The 15,318-nt window shown below is 39.2% G+C and overlaps 1 protein-coding gene across 7 annotated transcripts in view; it reads right to left on the bottom strand.

Moving 5' to 3' along the window:
• The window catches only part of tab2 (TGF-beta activated kinase 1 (MAP3K7) binding protein 2), an 81,270-nt gene that overhangs the window by 26,889 nt on the left and 39,063 nt on the right, over nt 1-15,318 (bottom strand). For 6 of the 7 annotated variants that reach the window (XM_041804984.1, XM_041804988.1, XM_041804987.1 and 3 more), the window contains one exon: nt 1,621-1,811. In XM_041804984.1, the coding sequence (XP_041660918.1) occupies nt 1,621-1,722 (102 nt within the window). In that variant the 5' untranslated portion in view covers nt 1,723-1,811. The remainder of the gene's footprint in view (nt 1-1,620; nt 1,812-15,318) is intronic. The other variant, XM_041804986.1, reaches the window with a different exon arrangement.

Genomic DNA, 15,318 nt, shown 5'->3' with positions numbered 1-15,318 from the left:
TAGATCACGTTTTTGATTTAAAAAAAAAAAAAAAAAAAAAAAACAGAAACAAAAAAAAGGAATTATTTTCAACAAACTACATCCAAAATATTTTTTGTTGAATTATTACAGCCTGGGATATGTCAATGATTGGCAGCAACTTGTTGCACTTTTACTGAGCTGTTTTTTTTGTTTCGTTTTTTTTTTTTAACCTGCGACTGACCTAATTATTGATAAAATATTAATTTTTAAATATTTTAATCTTTTAAATGCAAGTTTTTTGTCATTATGCCATCATGTTTTTCGATAAAAGAAAAACATCAAAATGAACTAATTTCAATATACAACATGCAAAGTATGTTTCTGTGTTTAATCACTACAGCCTGGGATATGTCAATGATTAGAAGCAACATTGGTTTTAAGCACTATCACATTTTGTGCAAATTAAAAATACTCACTCTTAAGCACCACAGCACAAAAAAAATTTGATTTTCATATGGGAGCTATAAAAATATGAGACATTAATATTTCATCCTACTTTCCTTGAGCTATTCCCTTTTAACTACAAGTGACCTTATTATTGATACCAAATATTCATTCATTTTTAAGGATTTTAACCCCTTGAATGCCAGTGCGATTTCACTTTTTATGCAATGTCAAATACTGATTCTCAAGCTGCTTAGTGCAAAAAATGTCCATTTCATACAGTAGCTTTAAAAATATCATACATTAATATTTTGCTCTACTTTTATTGAGCTATATTTCACCTGCAGCTGATAGAGTTATTGATTTCTAATATTCAATAATTTTTAAAGATTTTAATCCTTTGAATGGCATGTTTTTTGTCATTATGACACTATGTTTTCAATGGAAAAAAAAAAAAGAAAAATTAATTATGTTAACTATACTAAACATAAAATGCTTTTAGTGTTGAATCATTACAGTCTGGGATATTTCAATGATTGGCAGCAAAATTGATTTCTATGCATTAACATTTTTTGCATGTTTAGCATGTTTTTTCTCCATGTTCCAAATATGGTCATAATGACACCATCTGTTGGAGAGTAGGAAAAATGATCAGTTCCAAGGCAAAAGTCCAGATTGACACCCAGGTATAATAAAATGCATGTATTTTGCTTTAATGGAAGTGAGATCGAAACATTGCAGTTTGAATGGGTTTCAATGGGGCAACAGTGTAATTTAGACTTACTGTGGGCGCTGAAACTGAAATAACAAGGTCAAATAAAACACAATCTTCAGAATGCATGCCATGTACATGAACACAGCCAAAATTATCAAAAAATGAAGAATCAAAAGCATACAAAATGTGCACATCCTCCCCTAAGGTTATTATTTGTTAATGACAACACAACACTGTCAGGTGTAAAACAATAATATATAAACACATTTCCACTTCTGGCAGCAGATGTACACAATCTTTCCTTAGCAAACATATGTGTTTTATTGAGGCTTGTCAAGGCCACCCATCATCCCTTGGGGAATCACTGACTTGATGTGCTGTAACTAAAGGTAAAGTGACCTGTTTTGACCTGATGTGACAATATTTCATGACCAGACGTTACCTGATGTAACAACATGGCTTGGTTTTACAGAGACTAGACGTGCTTCAGTGTGACTCACCTGTATCACACACTGGGAGACGACACCCTCTGGGACTTCAGGGAACTTCTGGCGCAGGTCATGCAAAACCTGAATGTCAATCTGGTGGCTTCCCTGGGCCATTCGTATGTCGCCAGGTCAGGACTGCTTTTTCTCTTCAGGTCACTGGGGTGTCAGTTATGGCAGCAAACAGCCTTCATCTTGAACATCTTCTGAAATCAAACAGAAAAAAGAAAAGATGTATGAGAAAACCTCCATTTGATACTACACATACAGATCTGTGAACATTCACAGAGAATGAGCGAATGAAAGGAAGTTAGAGGAAAAGCAGCAGGAAAGAAAGGAGCCAATGTGGTCAGTCGCAGCTACACTATACAAGACATCCATCAGACGTTTGAGGTCGACGTTTTATTATGGCTGGGAGCTTTCAAAACACAATTTCAGAGATCCTCAATGAGCAGAGATGGCATGCCGTCCAGAAGCCCTCCTCCCCACAAAGCCCCTTAATAAAAGAGTAGCAGGGGAAGGAAACCACCTTTGACTGACTGCTGGGAAAAACAGCCTTTAACGTTCATTTACTGAGGACAGGAGGCGGCGAAGCGGAGTCTAGTCTGGAGGCAGATCGCCACGTAAAGATCTGTGAAGTTCCAACATAAGGCAGCGCTACAGAACAGTTGATTCCCAACAATTCCTGCTGACACTGCAGAACAAAGATACTGAGCTCCAGGGATATATGCTGGGTTTGACCCTGACTGTTTTAGAGACATGTATATGAGCGTCATTCATTTGATATATTTCAGTTTTTATTTTATTAACTGATGGGGATGAGACTGTTAATGTGTACTGATAATAACCTTGTCAATCCAAGTCCTTATTTATATTACTATCATTATTTAAATTTTGTGTGGTAGAAAGAATAACAACAATTCTTGCAACTAGATTTACTCAAATTTTTCATCAAAAACTGAATTCCTTCAGGACCACTTAGTCAGAAAACACATGATTAGCAGGTATAAACCCTGTTCTTTAGTAGTAGTTATGAATTTGCACTTATTGCTGCTATCTATGTGTGGCGGTGTGGCTGTTCTGGGATCCCCCTGCTCTTCCATGAGCCTTCTGAGAAAGCATCAAGCAGAGAAGCAACAAAAATCCCAGAGCAGAGCAGACATCAGCGAACACAGAATGACACTGATTAAGTCAGAAGTTCTAATTGTTGTTTAACTGAGCTGGCCTTGAACACATCATAATGTATACGTCAGCTTGACTGCAGATCCTAGCAGCTGAGGATGAAAACCGTCCTGCAGCAGCTAAAGCTAGTGCATGCTACTCCAAGCAGCTGCCGGCAAAAGCTGATGGTACTGCATTTTGGTTTAATTCAGTGCAAAGGAACGTTGAATTTTTTTGTAAACTCTTTAAAATAAACTGGAATGTCTGAATGATGTGTAGAGCCCAAACCCTCTGTTGGAATAATACATTTTATTAAACTGGTATTTTGACACATTTCATATTATGGAAATGGTGTACCATTGTGATTTTAAAATTGCAGTACTAGGACACCTTAATATCAATAACTCAAAATGATACTTAATTTTAGTGTCCATTGCCATTAATCTGAGAGAAGGCCAAAATGGTGTCCTCTCAGGAAATTGAGCAGAACTGCAGAAAAATGTTGAATCACTAGAGATTCCTGGTATTTTTACTAATGGTTCCCACTCTGGGGTCTAGGGGGATCTCAGGGGGGCTGGAGGCTTTGTCTGCACAGTAGCTGGCAAAATTAGATTTGCATATAATAAATGTAATCAGAGTTTATATAAAAGTCTTTTAGTATGAGCAAGTGTGCAGACCTATTTACGATGACAATGCCTAAAAATGATGCTAAAACTTATATGTAAGCCACCTCTTTCTGGTGGGGGTTCTTGAAGGGCAGAAAAAGGTCAGGAACCACAGATTCTGACCTTTTTTTCTGGAGATATATTTGGGGTCTTAACTATCTGTTAATCATAGGTTTTAGCTCTGGGAACTGAAGTGATTTTTTTCTTTAGTTTTGATGAAGTTTGCAAATTCTAGGCAAGACTTCCTTTTCCATGTGTTTTTTTAACGATACAAAATAAAAGCTGTGCTTTTTCCTTTTCCTGGAGAAGCAGTGTTCATCTGATGAGTCTTTATTTCACAGCAGAATCTATGTAAGCTATCCCAGCTTTACTTGCACTCACTCTAGTGATAAAGACTAAATAAAGAAACTAATTAAAAAAAAAAAAGATACTGAGGGGGATCTGTAATTTCATTATTCATACAGAAGGACAGTGGACAGAGTCCAAAACAGGGAAAAGAGAGCAGAAAAGGACATGCTGGGATGGAGCCACAGGCGAGACCCAAAGTGGGCAGCTCCACCCAACCGCTATGTTATCACGCCTCAAAAGAAACTAATTTTAATTTGATTTATTGAGGCCCTGTTTACATGACAATGTTGTCAGGCGAAAATGTAAACCTTATGTAGCGTTTTGGTGCCTGAAAATGGAACCAGTGCCTAGAAAGGGGTACCAGAGTGAAAGTTTTTCAAAACTCCCCCGTCTCTGTGTAAACAGGGAAAACGACACATTCTGAAAAAGCGCACTACGGCTGCAGTCAGCTGTCAAGCGGGAGTGTCGCAGCAGTCTGAACTGAGCCACCTGGTGTAGTTACATCTGATTCAGGTCGTCACAGACAGCTGGATTGAGAAAAGGGGAAATACTATTCTTGTTTGGAGGGCTATCAATGCCAGTGTATTTAGATAGTCATGCTATTAATTTTGGAAATGATAATCTATTTTTTTTTTTTTAATGATCACCATGATAGTCACTATCATCACCATCATAGCGCGGCAGAGAAATTCCATTTCGGCAGATATTGGCTTAAAAAGGCAAATACTGGTATCAGCAGGTATCAAAATTTACCAGTATTTCAGCTGTGCATATTAGTACATCGACTGTAAATTTTTGCCATTTGTACTAGTAACTAACTCTGTAATGTTTAAGGATGGACCAACAGACCTATGCCAGTTGAGGTCTTTTAATTTGTTTTTTCTCAATCTTTTAACTCTAAAGTGTGGTTTTAGTACTCGACTTCATTTCTTTGTTCATCCTCATATATAAAAATATGCTAAAAGACTAAAGTTTTAGGTCTGAAATACATATTTGAACATTGGTATCAGCTAAAATGAATCTGTAAATGTCGGCTTATTGGATATTGGCTAAAAGTCCAGTATCGTGCATCCCTAGATTTACTCACAGTTATGGTGAATGAAGTCGGCCGAATAACATCCTGGTGCAGGTTTGTAAAAAGTCAAGCTTTACCAGGCTTGTCCTTGAGAGGAGTAGAAAACATAGTGTCAAGCAGATGTAGATGTAGCTAATGATTTAAGGTTTAATCTATAATTAGTTATTAGCTGTGCTTTAGTTTAGTTTTCTGTTTACAGAGACAAATAAATCATAAAAATACCACCAGTGGGAGCAGGTTTATTGTTGTGGACAAAGTTCTGCCTGTTTATTGTTGTGGACACTAAATGTTTTATCTCCATTCTCCAAATCTCACTGATATGTGGTTAGTCAGTACGGCTCAGACAACAAATGTACTACAAACAGAAACATCATGACACATTAAACACTGGGACAGAATTTTTGCAAACGCTGCTGAATTATGTCCATTATTTTAGCTATAAATAGGCCCTAGAAATATCCCCAAAGAAGGCACGGCTTTGTTCTCATTTACCCTTCAACAACATTTTTATAAATCTGTCTGGGGATTCTTTCTGGCCCGCCCTCAGGTACACGCTCACTTCTCCAACCATTACCACACCGCGTTAGGGGGAACCCAAACAGACACACAGAGCAGAACAATCATGAGAACTTGGAGCGTCAGAGCATGACAGCCATGTCTTGTGTTATCCCACACCATCCTCCTGACCGCGCTCTGTTGAAACGTCTTCCTGAGGGAGCTTGACAGACGCCATCCAAAACAATGCGACGCATGAGGCAGCCTGCTCTACTGTGAGAAGATCAACGCAGAGTTAAGAAGGAAAGAGACCCCTTTAAAAGCAATAATTAGTAAAAAGGATTTCTGACAGATTTAACAGAGTTGATAAAGAGTTTGTGCATTGAATAACATTGGACTATAGTCTCCATCAAGAAGGCAAATTATCTGAGCAGCTGTGCTTCAGTGTCAGCTATGAGGATGTGAGACGTCATAACTGAGATAACTCATAAATCTGAATATAGCTGATAACAGAAGGTAGAGCTTTTTGGGCTACTGTCAAAGTAGCTGCAAGCTGCATTCACTCTGCAGGCAAAAGAGACCCGAATCTGACCGGCACACCAATAAAGCTTCCTTAGCCAACCTTATATACTTATTTTGATTCTGAACCAATCAGTTTACATGTCCCTGTTGAGTTAACATGTCCTAAGGCGCCATCATTGTGAGATCCGGAGGACAACAGTCCACCATTGAGGCTCCAGAGGCCAGGCAGCTCAGCCATTGTGGGAAAGGAAACTCACTACTTGGCAGCTAACCCAGCTACAGGTCAACAGTGTGGTTGGATTGTTTCCTGGCTTCAAAAACAAAAAGGTCCACACCTCTTGACTGTACATAATTACAGGCCTGCAGAAGGTCCGTGTGAGGGGGTGGCTCTAAGGGGGGGCAGATTAGCCCCTGCTGTCCCTGGAGGCGCTGGTGGAACAGAGCCCGAGGCAGCACTGCACCGCCAGCACAGATAGAGACAAAGCTGCTATTGCTGAGGCTGTTATTCACTGTGCCAAAGCATTGACCCACAGCCCCACACTCATTTCTGGAGGTAGCAGGCCTGCCATGCTCCATCAATGGGCTCATTCACTCAGCCACAGTGAATCCACCTAAAAACGTCCAAATCAATTAAAGCCCAAATAAAATGTGGACAAATAATCAACAGGAGCCTTTAGCAGAAACATAAGCCTGGCACTTGGAGCTCGGGCTGCTCTGATAGCCTACACAGATCTACGAGAGGTAAACAAAGAGGCTACACAGTACCCAGAACAAGAAACACAACTAAATGTCATGCCATTCTCTCCTCAGCATGCAAAGACTGGACGCTCTGATCAGGACTGTTTGGAGCCGTGCTGATCTCGTCAAAGAAAATCTCCCATCAGCTCCACAGAAATATGAAAAGCATTAGAGAGAGTGGAAACAGTGAGATCTCATGTGAGCTTCAATCAGAAACATCCTTGGAGCTTTAAGCAGCGCTGCATGGAATGACAAACTGCTGCAGCGTGGTCCAACAGAATTTAAACAAATAAAGGGACTAATTGGCAGTGGACATGCTGAGGGCCGCTGGCAGGAGCCCCGGTCTTCGTAGGAAGTGACAGACAGGCCTGTGTGGGGATGTGTTTGTGAGCACAGTACACAAATGGAGAAATGCTGGGCTGCAGCAGAGCTAACACACCTAAGTGACAGCTGAAAGCACTCACAGGGAACAACATTTCATCAGTATGATGTTAAGAAATCTGAAAACAGGAAATAGGGCTTACATCCCCTCTTCAGAGACAAACCTGCAGCTGACAGACATATTTACACAGCTTTTAATAAATTAACATCAAAGAAAGGTTGTCTGATGGTAAAATTTCTCACTCAAGCCTCAGATTTAGTTTGATTCAAAGGTCAGAGGGCATTTGCACACTCCAGTGTAGCTTGTACATGTGCATATGCAGGTGTTCTGCTGGCAAATGCATGTATGATTTGCAAGACTCTTAAGAAATGCCTAAAAACAGTCCAAAATATGAGCACGCAGCATTTACAGATGTAAAATTTAAAAATGTTGATTATTATGACCTAAAATATCACAGTTATCAGTATTTTATCAAATCAGCAGCACAGACTATGCATTATTAGTTTTTATAAACAAAAGTAAACGTTACCAAGTATGCATTAACAAAGCTACTCTAGTAATAAGTTTGTCAAAAATTTTGATATTTATTTGTCGATACCAAATGTTTAAAACAACAAATTATTCATTATTTTTTTATGTGATAGGACAAAAAAATACCAAAATTGTTGGTATTTTTCTTTGGAAGCTTTTGTAACATACCAAAGTTACCATAGCAAAACTTGTCACCAGATGATTTCTGCACCCAGAGGTGCACTAGTTTCTAAATGAGGGCCAGTGAGCAGTGCAGGCGAGAGAAGAGACAAAGCTGTGCCTCCTCCTCAAAGATGTTACTAACCCTCTGGAGTCTACAGACACACCGGGGCATCCAAATCACATAACCCATTTAGGACGACGCAAGACAAAGCCTTTGTTGTTTGCTAAATATAATCATAGGTTTTTGACATTTAAAATTTATGTTTGCATTTTAAGTTATAAACGTGGTTTGTTAAACATCTTTATGGTTTTCACATAAAAAAAAAAAATCACACTTTTTCTTACTTGGATTTTGTGTTACTTGTATGATTTTCGGTCCAATGTCTTCCTATGGTATGTGAAAATGAAAAAAACTGCAAAATCTAGGGCTGGGCATTTAATCGCAAGTAAGATTAAATCGCAATCTGGCCTGCTGCAATTTAAAAACTGCAGATGTTGCAATACATATTTGATATATTCATTTTTTCATCTTTTTTTTACAGCAGCAGTGATTTTGCACATTACGCAAACACTTAAGTGTCAACACTGCAATCCATTTAAATACATATTTCACTAATCCCTGCTTGCATTAATACTGATGCACCACACTGCTGGCAAAGCTTCACATCCTCCACCCCAGCCTCCTCCTTTATAGCACAAAGCTTGTTGCACCCTCATATTCAGGTTCATTCTACTATGGATGAATTGCTTCTGAAATAATTTAATTTTTTTCAATGCACGTTGTCATAAATGTATCTACCCATATGGTTTCAAGCTATGCACTCCCTGTAAAGTCAAAGCATGCTGTCTGACTAACCCTGGAAGCATCTTTTGAGCAGAGCCTTCCCTGCCAAGTGAAACTGCATAGCCATTTTGCAATAAAATAGTTAAATGTATAATGAGTGTTCCTGACTGGATGCAGGTTATAATATAGAAATATTTATTACTTGAATTTGTTGAAAAATACATAAGATGAAAAACCTAATATTAATCGCATACTAAATTGTAATCGCAATACTGGGGGGAAAAACAAAATCACAATTGGCTTATTTTTGAAAATCGTTCAGCTGTCGTAAAATCACACGTGAGGTTATGCTGAAAAAAATGATACCAAACAAGGCAAGGTAGACTGTTTTTATGGTGGAATATAAAGGTAAAATCAAAAATACCATTAATATCTTTGGTCTGCCCATTTACCTTAGTAAACAAAGTCATAGAGGAGAGAACAGCAAACTATCTGGACGTTACCGACTGTGATATTAAAGCCTGGTTATCACAAAAAGTAATGATAATAATCGATATATGAACAGCATGATAACAGTGGAGAAATTTTGTAATGGTTACAATTAGTACTGGTAACTTTTTCATCTCTAATAGCATTTATTTTTAGCATTTAAGTAGCAAAAGTTTATTTTTATGGTGGATGCAATTTTAAGCTGCATATCAGGCTATTTCAGTTAAACTTCCAACTCCTGTTTTTAAAACTATCACTCAGGACACAATCAAAACTGATTATCATTTATTCAACATGGAACTACAGCAGCAGGTGGAAGTTGTTTTGCAGACTGTAGCTAATGTTAGCAGTGCTAGCATCATTGACCTTTAGTACTAGCAGGTTGATGTTCACATTCCTGTGTTAAACTCGTCTCTCAGTGATCCAGTCGTATCTAAGTATAACCTGGAACAGCCTGCGTACAACTTTACCTCCACTTTACTGGATTAAATCCTGCTACACCACGCTGTTCCTACAAGATGCTAACGATGCTATGAGTTCACAGCTGTAAACTGGAGCTACAGTAGCTATGGCAGCTATGTTACAAATAAGGCATTTGGCCAGGATTGTAGACCTAACATAATTGTGAATACGTCATGTTAACAGTCTAGTAGTGCCGGGTGATTAATCGAGTTTCAATTAAAGTTACGATTCTAGCTATCCGCGATCATAAAACAAGATAATCAAGGCTGCATGCAGTGGTGTGATTGTTTTGTAATGTGTGGTAACGGAGCATTTGCACCATACTTTTAAAAGCACAGCCAGTGCCTGAGGGTTGTGAACATGCTGAATGTTCCTATTTTTCTTAACAGCGAATTAAACATTTCAGTTTACTCAAAATAAACAGCAATGTGAGAAAGCTCAGAAAAGCCTGGGAGAGTGTTCATGATCTGTTTGGTAGAGGGGGTTAAAACGTGCCGCATCCTGAGGCTGATTCACCACCTGTGTGGTAAATGTCGATACGTTCCCAGTTAGAATGTAAGGTACATACTGCACTGCAACAGAGAAGCACAATCTGTTCTTTCAGATGACCCATGTTTTCTAACAATGCCTTTAATTATTAAGTTGTTTTCAGGACAGTTGTTTAATTATTTACTTCACTTTACAGAGTTGTAAAGACTTTTAGTCTAGTGCCTGTCAAACTTTCTTCATTCATAAATCACAAACTCTTTAGAACACGCTGGTTAAAGATTCAAATCAGTTATTCATTAAAGATCTCCCTCCCTCTGACTTTTGCAGAGCATGCAGTTTTGTTTGCCTCGCTACATTTCTTAAAGTCTCCTGAGTGTTTCATGTCAGAGCTCCTGGTCCTATGACTGATGTAGAGCTCTAGTTTAACCTCAGAGCTCCTGGTCCTATGACTGATGTAGAGCTCTAGTTTAACCTCTGAGGTCCTGGTCCTATGACTGATGTAGAGCTCTAGTTTAACCTCTGAGCTCCTGGTCCTATGACTGATGTAGAGCCCTAGTTTAATGTCAGAGCTCCTGGGCCTATGACTGATGTAGAGCTCTAGTTTAACCCCTGAGCTCCTGGGCCTATGACTGATGTAGAGCTCTAGTTTAACCCCTGAGCTCCTGGTCCTATGACTGATGTAGAGCTCTAGTTTAACCCCTGAGCTCCTGGTCCTATGACTGATGTAGAGCTCTAGTTTAACCTCTGAGCTCCTGGTCCTATGACTGATGTAGAGCTCTAATTTAACCCCTGAGCTCCTGGTCCTATGACTGATGTAGAGCTCTAGTTTAACCCCTGAGCTCCTGGTCCTATAACTGATGCAGAGCCCTAGTTTAATGTCTGAGCTCCTGGTCCTATGACTGATGTAGAGCTCTAATTTAACCCCTGAGCTCCTGGTCCTATGACTGATGCAGAGCTCTAATTTAACCCCTGAGCTCCTGGTCCTATGACTGATGTAGAGCTCTAATTTAACCCCTGAGCTCCTGGTCCTATGACTGATGTAGAGCTCTAGTTTAATGTCTGAGCTGTGCAGATGCGGCAGGGTATCCTTCCAACTTCAGGCCTCATAGAGAAAAAGCAGTCTCTCACAGAGTCAGCTAAAGTTGTCACTTCTTCTTCATTTTTTTCTGAACTACTCATACAAAGCGGAAGTTCGCCAAGCATTAAACTCAAAGCATACCTTTAGTTTCATATTTTACCCTCAATGAATGAGTGTCCATTGCCTCCCACAGCGTGTTGACGCGCTAAAGACTGCATGGAAACTTAACAGACGAGTCTCATCTTAACAAAGGAGCTTTTTAAGCCATCACAAAAGCTGGCACCCACTGAATCAAAGTGATTTCCCACCATATTAATGTCAGCAGTCAGACCATCATAAACTTAAGATAATGTGAAATTGTGTCATCAGTGGAAACTTCAAACAAGCTTGTCTAAAAACATCTTCATGAAAGGATAGCAGAGCATAAATCTCAACTCTTGTGACCACTTTACGTCCTTTAAATAAAAACTCGCAGCATTTCTGACGTTTAACATGATAATATTTTTAAATCTGCTTATTAATGGCAACAACATTTGACCATGCATTTGTTCTATCTTTTTGAGGCTTGCACATCTTTTGTTCCAGGACAGAAACAAACCACACTTTATGTGCAGAACCCAAATTGCACTCAACTGTGCCATGGTGCCAGGGCCTCCCAGTGCTCTCAGAGCCGTGGACGACTCTCACAGACAGCCCTCTCGCCTTTTAGCTGCCCGCTTTTCAAACCAGGGCTGTGTGAGTGTGTTTGTGTGCGAGCGTGTCGGCACATGTGCGTGGTGGTGAAGGGGTGTGTGCGTGTGCAGGAAATCAAAAATTCTTCAGCACCGCAGCCTGCAGCTGGAGCTTTATTGAAAGCAGGCAAGGGCATCAGCTCCCCAGGTCCAACAAGTCTTCCCAGTGCACTGTGGGAAACCAGGAGGTCTTAGAAAAATGGAGGAGCACTGAGCGTTCTGTGAAGTTAGGGACTTCAATCAAACCCTTTTTTCCCCCTCTGTAAACACCCAAACTGACTCTGATCCCATCTCATTTCTATTCTTCCACCTCTGCAACAAAATAATCTCAAACTACACAGCTTCTGTACCATGCCAAGTCCAGTCTGTTTGACCCGTGTCAATGCTCTGCATCATGCTGAAGAACAGTGCTAAAAAGAGGTGGGCTTTGGCATGGTATGGTTGCTCATGCATGTGCAGAAGCACTGAGTTGATACAACTGTTCTCAACAATAATTTTAAAAAAATGGTAGAGTGCCGTTAAGAAATATCTGACTAAAAGCAACTCAAAATAAGCCACAAAGTAAATGAAATGTCATTTTGTCTGTGTATTTCTCTGTTGTGGTGTGTTTATGAATGGTTTATTGCAAGGAGTATGAAAATGAACCTTGCAGAGGGATAATGGGGGGAGTTTTCATGTAACTAGAACCCTAGATTTGGATGCAATACTAGTTAAAATCAAACAATGTTGATGCCTGTTTCCATACAAAGTCATTTTTTGGGCATCAGTGTTTGTGCAGAGTTGTGAGACTGTCATCAGTCCACCTAAGTGGCATCCTTGGAAGCAGTGCCAGAGGTGTTTCAAAGGCAAAAATGGGATCAGCAGAGCCAGCAGGAGAGTGCAGCGCAGTGTCATGTCCCACTGCATGTCTATGTGGACCTCCCACTCTGCCATGCTTCCTCACTTTCCCACCAAATGCACTGTAAACTGACAGATGGGGAAACAAAAATCACACCATTGCAATATTGGAACGAATGTTTGAAAGCAAGAGGAAGGCTAAGCTTCATTTTTGCGCTGTTGCAGAAATGCAGCGTTGAAATGCTTTCTGCAGGACTAAATTGCTTGCAAACTGTGAGTATCTGGTTGCAATGGATGACTCTCTGGAAAAATGTAAGTGCAGGCCACCATGGCAGGGGGGCAAATCATGCTTCAGCACAGGACAGGGCAACTGGCCCTAATGGGAATGAGCCCTTACAGAAGTGATAGATGGTAAACTGGAATCAGTATTATTTCTGCCATGACTTTGATTTTTGCAACACCGTCATCACTGTTTTTTGGAGTATACATGTTGTGTCACTGTGCACGCAAAGGCACCGATAATTAAAACTACCAGTCACAGTGGTGGGAAAATAAAAGTAGCAAGAGAGTGATATGTGACAGACAACAGTCCGAGTCCAGTGATCAGCTCTAATGCTTTAAGAGTAGCCAGGTGACTTACCAAACATCACTCACACCTGTCAGTGCAACTATACAACACAGTTATCAGGTGAAACTTGTGCTCTCTCCTCTCAAAGTTTGATGTCTGTAATAATAGCAACAAGAAGCGAGTGTGCTCACTTTTTGCCTTTAATACAAATTGAGCAATAGATGGACTTGCCTCTTCCTGAGCAAAGCACTGCAAGAATTAATATTATAACGGCTTAAACCAGCAGTTCTCAACTAGCCTGGAGTCAGGACCCACTACCACTTTCTTGTTGACCAATCAAAGCCAAAATTTCTTTTTTTTTTTTTTTTTTTTTTTTTTTTTTAACCAAACCCAAATACTTAATAAAAAAGGTGGTAGTTTAGACTTGGAAAGGAAAGAAAGTTGTGACAAAACAAAGAAATTGGGATGTTTCCTTCAAAATAAAACATATTAAAGACTGTTTTCCACATCTTTTTTCCAGGCATTCCTCCAAAACCAACCCCCAGTTAAGAACCAAGGGCTCAAACAAGTTTTCAAAGGTGTGTTTTAACTCATGACTGGCTTGTTTTAAGTCCAGGATGATTTAAAGAGACTGTGTTATTAAACGAGGTCAGAGAAGCAGCTGTAAACACTCTAGCTCTGTACACTTACTGGTATCATCACTAAAGCTAAGTAAAATCAACAAAAACACACTATTTCCACCAAGTTCCTCAATCTAATAATTTGCAATTAACTGCAAATTAGATTAAATCTCAATATGGCCTGCTGCAATTTCCAAAGTGCAGAAGATGCAATATTTTTTAAACTTGAAATATGTCAAACTAGCATTTTAATGCATTCATTTTTTGCAGCAGCTTTACAAGCTTTACCTCCCCCACCCCAGCCGCCTCCTTTATAGCTTAAAGCATGTTGCATCCTCATATTCAGATTCTCTGCCAAGTAAACCAGGAAAAATAATCACAATTAGGCTATTTCTGCAAATCGTTCAGCCCAAGTTTTTATTTTTCTTGAGTGCTTTGATTGTGAATCTTCCAATCACAAAATGTGAGGATTTTAGTTGCAGCTTGACACATCTCAGCAGGTAACTTAAAATTACAGGTGTAGTTATAAGAAGCAAACGCAGACAGACTTTTGACATCAGTTGTCTGTGATCTAAGGCCCTATCATGTGTTAAGTATGCCATCACATGTATGTTTTAGAGCAGTGATCCTCAACGTGTGGCTCTTTTGTGATGATCTGTGGCTCTTTTATGCCGTAATATAAAACATTATTCCCCCAGACAACCTGGAAAAAGGTTCAACTTTAACCTCATAAATTATACATTGCAAATAACATTAATAGGTTTGTTTCCCACTCTTACACAGTAGTCTTTAACTGTCAAACTTAGTTGTCAACCTCTATTTTTGTCTGTATATTTCCATTGCCCTATTTGCAAATTTTTGCTACTTTTACTCCAATTTTACTGCTTTTAGCACATTTTTCCACTTCTATTTGCCACTTTTAGCATATTTTTGACACTGTTATCCTTCTTTTTGCAATTAAATGCCTCTTTTAGCCCATTTTCCCACCTTTATTGCTGATTTGTGCCCATTTCAGTCACTTTTCACTCATTTTTAACTCATTTTTTGCCACTGTTCATCCATTTTGCCACGTTCTGCCACTTTCCCACAGTGTTAGCCACTTTAAGCCCATTTTTGCCACTTTATTTTGTCACTTTTTACCATTTCTTGACACTTTTATCCTACTTTTTGCATTTTTTTGCCCCACTTCTCGCACATTTAAGCTGCCTTTTTCAATTAAATGCCACTTTTTGCCCATTTTAGTCACTTTTGACTCATTTTTGCAACACTTTTGCTACTTTTGGACCATTTTTGCCACCTTAAACTAATGTTTTGGTCACTTCTCACCCATTTTTGCCACTTTTCTCCCAGTGTTTGCTGCTCTGGGACCATTTTTGCCACCTTTAACTTATTTTTATTGTCACTTTTCACCACTTAGATTGTGGCTCTTGTAAATGTATTTTTCAACAATTTGGCTCTTTGGTTGAGTAGGGTTAAGTCACACTGGTTTAGAAGGAGACAGGTTTTTATAACACCTGAATATAATATATTTATATGCATTATCTGTTACTGCCAAGTGGCAAAAACAATACTAATA

The sequence above is a fragment of the Cheilinus undulatus genome, linkage group 14, assembly GCF_018320785.1.
Source record: "Cheilinus undulatus linkage group 14, ASM1832078v1, whole genome shotgun sequence".
NCBI lineage: Eukaryota > Metazoa > Chordata > Actinopteri > Labriformes > Labridae > Cheilinus > Cheilinus undulatus.
The sequence above is the reverse complement of the archived record's forward strand: the minus strand, read 5'-3'. Positions and strand labels throughout refer to the sequence as shown.